Raw genomic sequence first — 12,069 nt, 5'->3', positions numbered from 1 at the left:
GAGTGTTCATACCAGAATGAGCCCACCTGGCCGGGTAGACCTGGGGAGGGGTGTGGACCACCCCTGATCTGGACAACGTTGGCCAGAAGGGAGCTCAGGGTCTCTGATCCAAAGTCCTCATGTAAGGTGTAGGCGAACTTGGGCAAAGAGGTTCAGGGTTCACTTAAGTTCATATAGATGGTGGGAGCATTTCTGAGACACACCCATTCCACCTTCTGCCTTTTCCCTGAGTTTTCCTTCATTTTTGCTCTGATGCCTTTCTTTCTTTCTTTCTTTCTTTCTTTCTTTCTTTCTTTCTTTCTTTCTTTCTTTCTTTCCTTCTTTTAAAAGATTTTATTTATTTATTTGACAGACAAAGAGATCGCAAGAAGGCAGGGAGTCAGGGAGAGAAAGAGAGGGAAGCAGGCTCCCTGCAGAGCAGAGAGCCTGACATGGGTCTCGATCCCAGGACCCTGGGATCATGACCTGAGCTGAAGGCGGAGACTTTAACAAACTGAGCCACCCAGGTGACCCTTTTTTTCTTTCTGAATATGACATATTCAAAGGGAGCCAATATATGGCTTCACACCTAGAAGATCAACATTAGAATATTTGTTTTATTTGACTTCTTCGTATGCTGTCACCAGGTGAGGGATATTCCTGTCCATGGTCTGATCTGCAAAGCTCATGAATTCCCTCCACTCAGACCACTACTGACTTAAAACAGGCTGTACCTGTATGAAAATAATTGAAATGGGGAAAATAAATAATAATCATGTTTAGAGATGGTACTTTTGGAACATCATTAAACGAATGAAACACCTAGAGTCACCTGGCGGAATCAGTTGGTAGGCAGCCAACACCTGATTTCAGTTCAGTTCATGGTCTCTGGCTTATGGGATCAAGCCCTGCATTAGGCCCCTGGACTGTAGAGGGGCCTGCTTGATATTCTCTGTCCCACTTCCTCTCTCCCAACCTCAGCAAAAGAAATGAGCACAATCGTCCCAGGCTTAAGTACAACAATTCCAGGGAAAGCTTCTGACTAGTGCAGAGAGGAATTTGTGGTATGAACTTGGACCAATCACTATGGCCTGGGGACTGCAAGGAGGTGATGCCCCAGCTGGAGCCCAGAGCTAAAAGGGCTTTTCCTGGAAGGAGGAGGGGGCTGAGGTGCCTTCTGAGCAGGGGGCCATTAATGACAAAACAAGGGAGGAGCTGGCATCCCACAGCTTGCACTGAAATCAGGGCTCTGCATGAACCTGCCCTGGGGTCTGGAACAAACCCCATCACCCCTGTGGGTGGTACACTCCCCATCTCTACTTTGAAATGGCTGGACTAGAGATTCATGGTCCTTCTGGCTCTTAGACTCTGTGATCTGAGCCCCTGGACAGGTGGGAGGAAAGGCAACCAGGTGGAAGGAGGTCCATGGGCAAAGGCAGGAAAGGGATGCCTGAGGCGCTGGGACCAGCAGGTGCTTCAGGCTGTCCTCCCTGTGGGATTCACATGGGCAGGAGCCAGATTGCCTGAACAAGGGCACATGGTGTGCAGAGCTCTCACTGCCAGGAGGAGGAGCTTGGCCCCAATGCTTGTCCTGGCTCTGTGTGTCTATCTTGCAGCGATTGCCCAGAATCTCCCAGACCCCCAACAGCAAGAAGCTGTGACCCTACCCCCAGGTCTTCACCTTCAGATCCTCAGCATCCCAGGCTGGAACTACAGCTCCAACCACACAGAGCACCTGCAGAATCTCGAGAAAGGTGAGGCAGGTGTCCAGGGGAGCCAGACTCATGGCTCCTTCCCCATGGCGACCTGGCCCCATGTCCATCACCAGACAAAGTGGGCTCCTCTCAGAGTTGTCCTGCTTCTGCATGGTCACCTGATCTCCTTCTCTACCCAAAGCGGAAGCCCAGACCCACGGGCAGGCTGTGGGGGACCAGTTCACTCAGTAAGCAGGGTACCCTGTGGACATGGACCCCAGCCCAGGATATGTCCACACATTCTCTGATGGATCCCTGCTAACCCTACTACCAGCTCCCATTCATCATCCACCATCTGCCAGACCCTCAGCCTTCAGTGCAGTCCTGCTCCTCAGGGACGCCTCCTAGAACCCTGAAAAGCCAGTCCCACTTGTCCTCTGAACCCAGGAAGCCTGACTGTCCAGAACTTCCATTCATTCACTGAACAGATGTCTCTTGTGCCGGGCACTGGGTAGTGCAGTGACCAAGGCAGGCAAGGCCCCTAGATTCACAGAGCTCTCCATCTAGAGGGGGACTCAGCCAAGTCACCACCCAGTGATGTTAGTGTTCACATTATACCTCCATCAGGGCATCATGGAGGGCTTCCTGGTGGAGGTGACACCTGCCATGTGCTGACTCATCCTGTTGCCAAAGCTCCAGCCACACCTTATCTTCCCCTTTCCAGTGTGAGCACTCAAAGGCAGGGCTAGCTGCCCCTCAGGCACCCTCTTGTCCCCTAGAGCCCCACCTAGGTCCTGCTAGTCACCAAGGACGGCTCAGTATGATTCCAGAGATTTAAGAAGGAGGAAAAGGAAGAGACAACAGTCCAGATAACATGTTTATCTGATAAAGTGGATCTTGGGGACCATGGCTTACACCTGCAGCCAAGTGGCTTTCTAGCACTGAACCCCATTACCAGGAATCCCCGTCACAGAAGATGCTGGGCGGGGAGCCTCCCTACAAGCAGAGCGTTCCCTTGCCACTGGCATGTGTGGCTACATGCAAGAGAATAGATCTCCTGTAGACAGCTAGATCCCAAATAGGAGAAAGGGGCTGGCCTGGGGGTGCCCCAGACCTGTTGAATGAAGGTCCCTCCTCCCTGGAGAGCGGGGAGTGAGGGGCAGAGTGAGGGAAGCCTCAGGGATTGAGCGAGACCCAACCCCCATCTCCCTGAGCTCAGGGCCACATTATGAAGCAGGTGTGTCGTCCTGGACATCAGCATGTCCTCTCTCCACCCCACCCCCACCATCATCTGGAGACAGAGGACCTTCCTGACCCTAGGGCTCCAATCCATAACCAGTCCCTGGAACAGGTAGAAGGGATTTTTCATAACCCATGTGCAGCAGTAATATCAAGCAGGGACTGTCAGTTGCCTCCCAGGGAGGCTGAGGGTAGGAAGTGAAGGGCAGATGTCTAGTGCTGGGCCCAGACTAGAGGATTGGCACTGATGGGGGTCCTTCTGTTCCTGAAGGCCATGGAAGGAAGGCCAAGGTGGACCTCCGCCGTGTCCTGCTGCGGCTCCATCACCTGCATGAGGTGGGGGAGGACCAGGTCCTGTCTCAACCCGTGAGTGTGAACCTGGAGGTAAGAGCCCTCAGACCCTGTGACAGGCTCCCTGGCCGTAGCCTGAAGTCCTAGCAAGCAGGAAAACCCCAGTGTGGAAATCCCCTCTGGCAAAGACCTCAGGAGAGATGCCTGTGGTGCTCTTGCTCACCCTGGAGTGGGTGCTGTGGAGGCATGTGGGCATCCCTCCCTCCTCTCTCTGCATTCTTGCTGCTGCTTCTCTGGTCCCTTCCTGTGTCTCTGTGTCCCGCAGCCGGCCTCACAGGCACAGCCTCACAAGCAGATAGGTCTGCAGAAGTGGGAAGGCAGCAGCAGATGGGGTACTGCTTCTGATTGCCTTCTCCCTGTGTCAATTCAGGGAAGCTTCTCCAGAAACCTCCCAACTCTGGGCCAGCCATCCCTTGCTGGTCAGGCCAGAAGGGGCCACCTACCTCTGTCCTCACACAGGAGGCTGAGTCCCTGTTTTCTTGGAATGGATAACCACTCTTGGTCTCACCCTGGGCTGCCCCTTGAGCCATACTGGGGAGAAGGGTCTGGACGATGGAGGCAGTTCCTGTGCCTGCCTCCCCTGGGTATGCTTATTCAGTGCAGTTCCTGGGAAAGCACGCTGGTCCTGGACTCAGTGGCCTCATCTGTGAAATGGGCACACAGTTCCCTCTGGGGATTTGTTGGGAGAATTCATGTGGTAGTGTGTTGTGCCCCAAGCATGGGTGTCGCCCCTGCTCCTGCTTTGCTTTTGCTCTGATCTGGGACCTTTTTGATAGCTCACCCTCCCTGTGCTCCTGTCCCTCAGGTCTTGCTGCAGGGGCTGGGGTCCGTGGCGGCAGTGGAGGAGCGCTCACTCACAGGGACATGGGATGTGAGCACGCTGCGCCGCTGGAGCTGGAAGACTTGGGGTGGTCCTTACAACAGAGGTTTGAGAACTTCTGGTTCAGGCTGAGCCTGGGAATCCCAACCCTCCCCCAGCCTGGCTCAGGAGCAGGCCAGATCCTGCTTAGATCCCTTATGGCCTGTATGACCTTGAGCGGGCTACTTGGCTTCTCTGATTCTGTACACACACACTTGGCTTCTCTGATTCTGTACACACACCATGGGTCAGTGTGTGTGTGCATGCCTGTGTGTGTGTCTGCAGACCACCCTGGGTGAGTCCTGAACTGGCAGGCATATCCCAGGGGGTCTGACATCTATCATGCTGTGTCTCACACCGCACACACCACCATCAGCTCCTGGGAACCACAGACAGCTTTATGCCCCCCAGTCTTTCCCATGCTGTTCCCTCTCCCTGGATCACCCTTGTCCCCTTCTCTCTGGCCCACTCCTCCTCAAGCTTTGGTGGAGTCCAGAGCTGGGTCAGGCTCCTCTTCCATTCCTCTCTCCCCCTCTTTCCTCTTTCCAATGGGTCTTCTCTGTTCACCACATGCAGCTGAGTGCTTTCTACATAGCTGGGCACTTAGTCGTTGGGAATAGATAGATGGTGTTGGATGGATGGATGGATGGATGGATAGATAGGTGGATAAGTGGATGGGTGGATGAATTTGTAGACTGATGATGGATAGATGATGAATGAATGGGATGGATGGATGGATGGATCAATGACAATGGATGGATGGATGGTGGTTGTGTGGATGAATGAATGGCTTTGTGTAAGTGTGAGTGTTTGTATGAGTAAAAGGAAAGATGGATTCGTGGATACACTAATGGGTCATGGATAGGTGGATGGATGGATGGAAGGATGGATGAATAGGTGATGATTGATGAATGAATAGATGGATTGGTAGATATATGATGAATGATGTATAGATGATAGATGAATGGATGGGTAGATGGATGGATGAGTGGGTGGGTAGAGGTGTAGAAGTGTCTTTCTGCAGGATGATGAATCGATGATGAATGAATGGATGGATGGATGGGTGGATGGATGGATGGATTGTTGGATGATAGATGAATGGATGGGTGGGTTGATAGATGGGTGGCTAGATGAATGGATGGATGAACAAGCTTCCCTCTCAAGATTGAATTTAGTGGAACCCAGTAATATAAAGTGCAGCCCCACCAGGTGGCCTCAGTGAGAAAGTTCTAGGAATTGAGCCTACACCCCATGGGAAATGAGACCATGCATGGCCAGGACCACCTACATATTTTGCTAATGGGAGGGCCAAAATGCAAGGGGCCCATGGCAGTGAGAGTACTTGTGGGATGGGTCAGCCAAGGGCCTTCATCAAAGAGCCACATTAGAGTGTAGGTGGGTGCGGTGTATGAGGGGAAGCTGGGTGGAAACACCCTGGGGAAGCAGGTGGTTCTAAGGACAGACTACCTCTGCTCCCCCAGGCAGCTCCAGCTCTCACTCGACATCCCTGCAAGGCACGAAGGTCACCATTTACCCGAAGGAAATGCGGACATTCTTCATCCACTTTCATAGCAGTGAGCCCTTGGCTGACTCTGTGAACTCAGGGCAACCCCAGGAGCCCCAGGAAAAGGAACAGGACCCAGGACATGGAAAAGCAGCATGGGAGGATGAGTGAGGACCACCTCCCCCCATAAGCTAATGGAAAAATGGTCAGATTGGGGGTTTTGTTGTGCTTTAAATAAAAATTGTGTTTCACATCTTCTCCTGGGGCTCTAGAGCTGGTCTCTCCTATCCTCCCACCTGGGTGATGTCTGCACGCACACTCACACTTCTTGTGCCCGTGCAGGAGTCATTGGGAAGCTCCCATAAGTGAGAGGGGAGTACCCAGAGTGACAGGAAAGGCACCTGCCACACAGGCCTCACCCCCTCTTGCCCAGGTCACCAGTGTGACGTGCGGGCCTACTGTGTCCCTAATGATGTGTGCGTATGAGGGCCCTGGCAGAACAAGGGGCCTTCTGAGCCTGTGGGGGGCATAGGGGTCCATTCAGGAAGGCTGTGGAAAGATGACCCTCAGGCTAGGGTGGGCTTTGTGGGAAGAGAAGATGCCTCAAGGCCTGAGCCCCGACAGGCAGGGTGCTGAGAGCAGGGGACAGAATCTGCTGGGGTATTTCTTTCTGCTCTCACTTCAGGCTCCTGGGCGGCCCTCCATGGGCTGTGTCGGAAATGGCCCAGGTGCCCGGTGTCGTGTGACGCTCTCCTAGAACAGGGACCTGGCGTGGGAGTGGGAGCCTGAAGAGGATTCCCAGCACCCTCAGCTGTATGGGGTCCAAGCCTTGTGGGGCTGATGGTACAGTGGAATTGGACTGTCCCTTGTCATCAAGGCATCTTTAGGAGTGCTTCCTTTGTTCCCTCATTGCTATTCCTGTGTGTGCCGGACTCTGGTCTGGACACCTGAACAGCAGGATCTGGAAGCCTCCAGCACATTGTGTGGTCTGGGTTCTTTTTTTTTTTTTTTTTTTAATTTTTTTTTTAATTTATTTTTTATTTTCAGCATAACAGTATTCATTATTTTTCACCACACCCAGTGCTCCATGCAATTCGTGCCCTTTATAATACCCACCACCTAGTACCCCAACCTCCCACCCCCCACCCCTTCAAAACCCTCAGATTGTTTTTCAGAGTCCATAGTCTCTCATGGTTCACCTCCCCTTCCAATTTCCCCCAACTCCCTTCTCCTCTCTAACTTCCCATGTCCTCCATGCTATTTGTTATGCTCCACAAATAAGTGAAACCATATGATAATTGACTCTCTCTGCTTGACTTATTTCACTCAGCATAATAATCTCTTCCAGTCCCGTCCATGTTGCTACGAAAGTTGGGTATTTGTCCTTTCTTTTTTTTTTTTTTTTTTTTTTTATAAACATATATTTTTATCCCCAGGGGTACAGGTCTGTGAATCACCAGGTTTACACACTTCACAGCACTCACCAAAGCACATACCCTCCCCAATGTCCATAATCCCACCCCCTTCTCCCAAACCCCCTCCCCCCAGCAACCCTCAGTTTGTTTTGTGAGATTAAGAGTCACTTATGGGGGGCGCCTGGGTGGCTCAGTGGGTTAAGCCGCTGCCTTCGGCTCAGGTCATGATCTCAGAGTCCTGGGATCGAGTCCCGCATCGGGCTCTCCGCTCAGCAGAGAGCCCGCTTCCCTCTCTCTCTCTCTGCCTGCCTCTCCATCTACCTGCGATTTCTCTCTGTCAAATAAACAAATAAAATCTTTAAAAAAAAAAAAAAAAAAAAAAGAGTCACTTATGGTTTGTCTCCCTCCCAATCCCATCTTGTTTCATTTATTCTTCTCCTACCCACTTAAGCCTCCATGTTGCATCACCACTTCCTCATATCAGGGAGATCATATGATAGTTGTCTTTCTCTGCTTGACTTATTTCGCTAAGCATGATACGCTCTAGTTCCATCCATGTTGTCGCAAATGGCAAGATTTCATTTCTTTTGATGGCTGCATAGTATTCCATTGTGTATATATACCACATCTTCTTGATCCATTCATCTGTTGATGGACATCTAGGTTCTTTCCATAGTTTGGCTATTGTGGACATTGCTGCTATAAACATTCGGGTGCATGTGCCCCTTTGGATCACTACATTTGTATCTTTAGGGTAAATACCCAATAGTGCAATTGCTGGGTCATAGGGCAGTTCTATTTTCAACATTCTGAGGAACCTCCATGCTGTTTTCCAGAGTGGCTGCACCAGCTTGCATTCCCACCAACAGTGTAGGAGGGTTCCCCTTTCTCCACATCCTCGCCAGCATCTGTCATTTCCTGACTTGTTGATTTTAGCCATTCTGACTGGTGTGAGGTGATATCTCATTGTGGTTTTGATTTGTATTTCCCTGATGCCGAGTGATATGGAGCACTTTTTCATGTGTCTGTTGGCCATCTGGATGTCTTCTTTGCAGAAATGTCTGTTCATGTCCTCTGCCCATTTCTTGATTGGATTATTTGTTCTTTGGGTGTTGAGTTTGCTAAGTTCTTTATAGATTCTGGACACTAGTCCTTTATCTGATATGTCGTTTGCAAATATCTTCTCCCATTCTGTCAGTTGTCTTTTGATTTTGTTAACTGTTTCCTTTGCTGTGCAAAAGCTTTTGATCTTGATGAAATCCCAATAGTTCATTTTTTCCCTTGCTTCCCTTGCCTTTTGCGTTGTTCCTAGGAAGATGTTGCTGCGGCTGAGGTCGAAGAGGTTGCTGCCTGTGTTCTCCTCAAGGATTTTGATGGATTCCTTTCGCACATTGAGGTCCTTCATCCATTTTGAGTCTATTTTTGTGTGTGGTGTAAGGAAATGGTCCAATTTCATTTTTCTGCATGTGGCTGTCCAATTTTCCCAGCACCATTTATTGAAGAGGCTGTCTTTTTTCCATTGGACATTCTTTCCTGCTTTGTCGAAGATGAGTTGACCATAGATTTGAGGGTCTATTTCTGGGCTCTCTATTCTGTTCCATTGATCTATGTGTCTGTTTTTGTGCCAGTACCATGCTGTCTTGATGATGACAGCTTTGTAATAGAGCTTGAAGTCCGGGATTGTGATGCCACCAACGTTGGCTTTCTTTTTCAATATCCCTTTAGCTATTCGAGGTCTTTTCTGGTTCCATATAAATTTTAGAATTATTTGTTCCATTTCTTTGAAAAAGATGGATGGTACTTTGATAGGAATTGCATTAAATATGTAGATTGCTTTAGGTAACATAGACATTTTCACAATATTTATTCTTCCAATCCAGGAGCATGGAACATTTTTCCATTTCTTTATGTCTTCCTCAATTTCTTTCATGAGTACTTTATAGTTTTCTGAGTATAGATTCTGTGTCTCTTTGGTTAGGTTTATTCCTAGGTATCTTATGGTTTTGGGTGCAATTGTAAATGGGATTGACTCCTTAATTTCCCTTTCTTCTGTCTTGCTGTTGGTGTAGAGAAATGCAACTGATTTCTGTGCATTGATTTTATATCCTGACACTTTACTGAATTCCTGTATAAGTTCTAGCAGTTTTGGAGTGGAGTCTTTTGGGTTTTCCACATATAGTATCATATCATCTGCGAAGAGTGATAATTTGACTTCTTCTTTGCCGATTTGGATGCCTTTAATTTCCTTTTGTTGTCTGATTGCTGAGGCTAGGACCTCTAGTACTATGTTGAATAGCAGTGGTGATAATGGACATCCCTGCCGTGTTCCTGACCTTAGCGGAAAAGCTTTCAGTTTTTCTCCATTGAGAATGATATTTGCGGTGGGTTTTTCATAGATGGCTTTGATGATATTGAGGTATGTGCCCTCTATCCCTACACTTTGAAGAGTTTTGATCAGGAAGGGATGCTGTACTTTGTCAAATGCTTTTTCAGCATCTATTGAGAGTATCATATGGTTCTTGTTCTTACTTTTATTGATGTATTGTATCACATTGACTGATTTGCGGATGTTGAACCAACCTTGCAGCCCTGGTCTGGGTTCTTGACTCTGTCAGTGTGATCCAGAGTCTTCCTTGCTGTTTTTGGGCTCCACCTTAAACTCCAGTCTCGGGTCCCATCCTTCCCTGTGGATGACACAGTATTCACTGTGTCAGTCACAGAAGCCTTCTCCCAATGCCTCTGACACGCAAGTATAGTCCCACTGCAGGGCCTTGGCACGTGCCATTCCTTCTGCCCAGAAACTCCTTCACACTCCTGCACTCCTGCACTGCTCCCTTCCTGGCTCATTCAGGTCTCTACTCCAGGTCACCTTCTCCTCTGACCACTCTATGGCAGGTGTCACCAACACCGCCCTCCACCCTGCCAGTCTCCTCCCCTTCCAGGCTTTCTCTTCCCTTGTTCATTATGGCAGGGATCGGCTGTCTCCTACCCCTGGACGTGTGCTTCACAGAGGAGGAAACTTCTGGCTGTTCCCCACTGTATCCCCAGGCTGGAAGCAGACGTAGGCACACGTGGCCCTTGATCAATGTTTAATCCCTGGATCAAAGCTGCAGCGATGAAGGTTGTCTGTGGCTTCTGTTCAGAGAAGAATGAAGTGGGGAAGATGGGGGTCACCCCGGCCCCGTTGGCCTCATGCAGGACAGTTGGCCTGAGACTGCCCATCTCCTGGAAGGGCCCGTTCCTCCAGGGACCTTCACTCTGGCCCAGCCTCCCCCAGGAGGGCCCCTGAGTGCATGTCAAGGCTCTGGGTGACCAGATCGGTCATCTGATGTGAGTCCCGGGGTGTGTTGGGGGCCTAACCTCATGCCCAGAAAGGGCCCCAGGGCCCTGCATGGCCCACGCTCTCTAGGCACCCAGGGTTGGTGGTTCAAAAGCATGACACGGGGACAAATTGCTCTGATCCGAGGGTGATCTGAAATCCTGCAGGGACCTGAGGCAGCTGAGTGCTCATGGCAATACAAGCTGACATGGGTGGAATGGCCACATCAGCCGAGGCAGCCCTGAGGGCATCACACCTGCATGAACCATAAATTATTCAGTGATCTGGATGCTGTTTTTGGGCAAATGGAAGCCCCACTCTGCTCCCACTTGCCCAGTGCCCACGATGCTGCTCTGGGATTCTGACATATCAACCCAGCTGCTGCCGTAAAATGTACGCGGCTGTTTCTGGAACAAAGCGATCTCCCACTGGGTCTTTGAGCTGCAGGTGAGGAGCTGGAATCTGAGTCTGGTTCCATCAGGCACGGGCCGGAGTACACCCTCAGTGTCACCAGGACTGACTCTTTGATGGGCAGGGGCAGGTCAGCTGAGTTCTCCTGAGGATCACATGAAAACCTACAGGAATCTCATGGGGTCATGTAGGTCAGTGCCATGAATCCTCATGATATTCATTGATTCATTGATTCATTTAGTAGGTGGCTCTCCCTGGACGGTGTGTTGGCCTCCAGAGAGAGACCCATGGGGGAAAGAAAGGTAGTCCTGGCCTTTGTGAGGGAGGCCAGTCCTTGGCCCATTTCACAGATGAGGAGGCTGAGGATTAGGGTGCCCCAGGGCGCTGTGGCATTGCTTCTCTCCTCCTCACTAGTCCCTTGATGCTCCTGAATGCGGGACACTGGTCTCCAGAGTGGACGTGGCACATCTCCAGGCACTCCCTGACAGGGTCCATCACATGGGCCACTAGGGCTTCTTCGTCTGGGTTCTTTTTGTTGGCATTTAGCCCGTGGACGGTTCTCACTCTGAACCTTTCAGGACAGTCGACAATGGGATAGATCTCTTAATGGCTTTAAGAAGTAGTAGACAATTGTGACCATCGATGCTAAGAACTTTGGGATACATAAGACCCTTCTTTTCACTATATCTGTATCTTTGGGGTAAATACTTAGCAGTGTAATTGCAGGGTCATAGGGTAGCTCTATTCTTAGTTTCTAAGAATCTCCACACTGTTTTCCAAAGTGGCTGCACCAGCTTCATTCCCACCATGCCCTTCAATAGACGAATGGATAAAGAAGATATGGTCCATATATACAATGGAATATTACTTCATCATCAGAAAGGATGACTACCCAACTTTTGTATCAACATGGACAGGACTGGAGGAGATTATGCTGAGTGAAATCAGCAGAGAAAGTCAATTATCATATGGTTTTACTTACTTGTGGAACATACGGAATAACTTGGAGGACATTAGGAAAAGGAGAGGAAGAGTGAATTGTGGGAAATCGGAGGTGGAGATGAACCACGAGAGACTGTGGATTCTTAGACACAAGCTGAGGGTTTTGGAAGGGAGTGGGTGGGGTGATGCGTGAGCCTGGTAATGGGTATTAAAGAGGGTACGTATTGCATGGAGTACTGGGTGTGGTGCATAAACATGAATCTTGGAACACTGTAAAAATAAAAAAAATTAAAAAGAATTAAAAAAGAGTAGTATATAAATAATTAAAAAAGCAGTAGGCGAGAGAGAGAGAGAGA

General features: G+C 49.7%; 1 protein-coding gene across 1 annotated transcript in view; it reads left to right on the top strand.

Moving 5' to 3' along the window:
* LOC309863098 (epididymis-specific alpha-mannosidase-like) overlaps positions 1-5,878 on the top strand; it is a gene marked incomplete at its 5' end in the record, with an annotated part of 31,937 nt that extends 26,059 nt beyond the window's left edge. The window contains 4 exons of the mRNA XM_082727587.1: positions 1,596-1,733; positions 3,184-3,296; positions 4,069-4,189; positions 5,604-5,878. Coding sequence (XP_082583713.1) covers positions 1,596-1,733; positions 3,184-3,296; positions 4,069-4,189; positions 5,604-5,797 — 566 coding nt within the window. The 3' untranslated portion in view covers positions 5,798-5,878. The remainder of the gene's footprint in view (positions 1-1,595; positions 1,734-3,183; positions 3,297-4,068; positions 4,190-5,603) is intronic.
* Between the last annotated feature and the right edge of the window lie 6,191 nt (positions 5,879-12,069).

Source organism: Mustela nivalis (genome assembly GCF_964662115.1).
Source record: "Mustela nivalis genome assembly, chromosome: 4".
NCBI classification, from domain to species: Eukaryota; Metazoa; Chordata; class Mammalia; order Carnivora; family Mustelidae; genus Mustela; species Mustela nivalis.
This window is presented reverse-complemented; position numbering and strand designations above follow the sequence as displayed.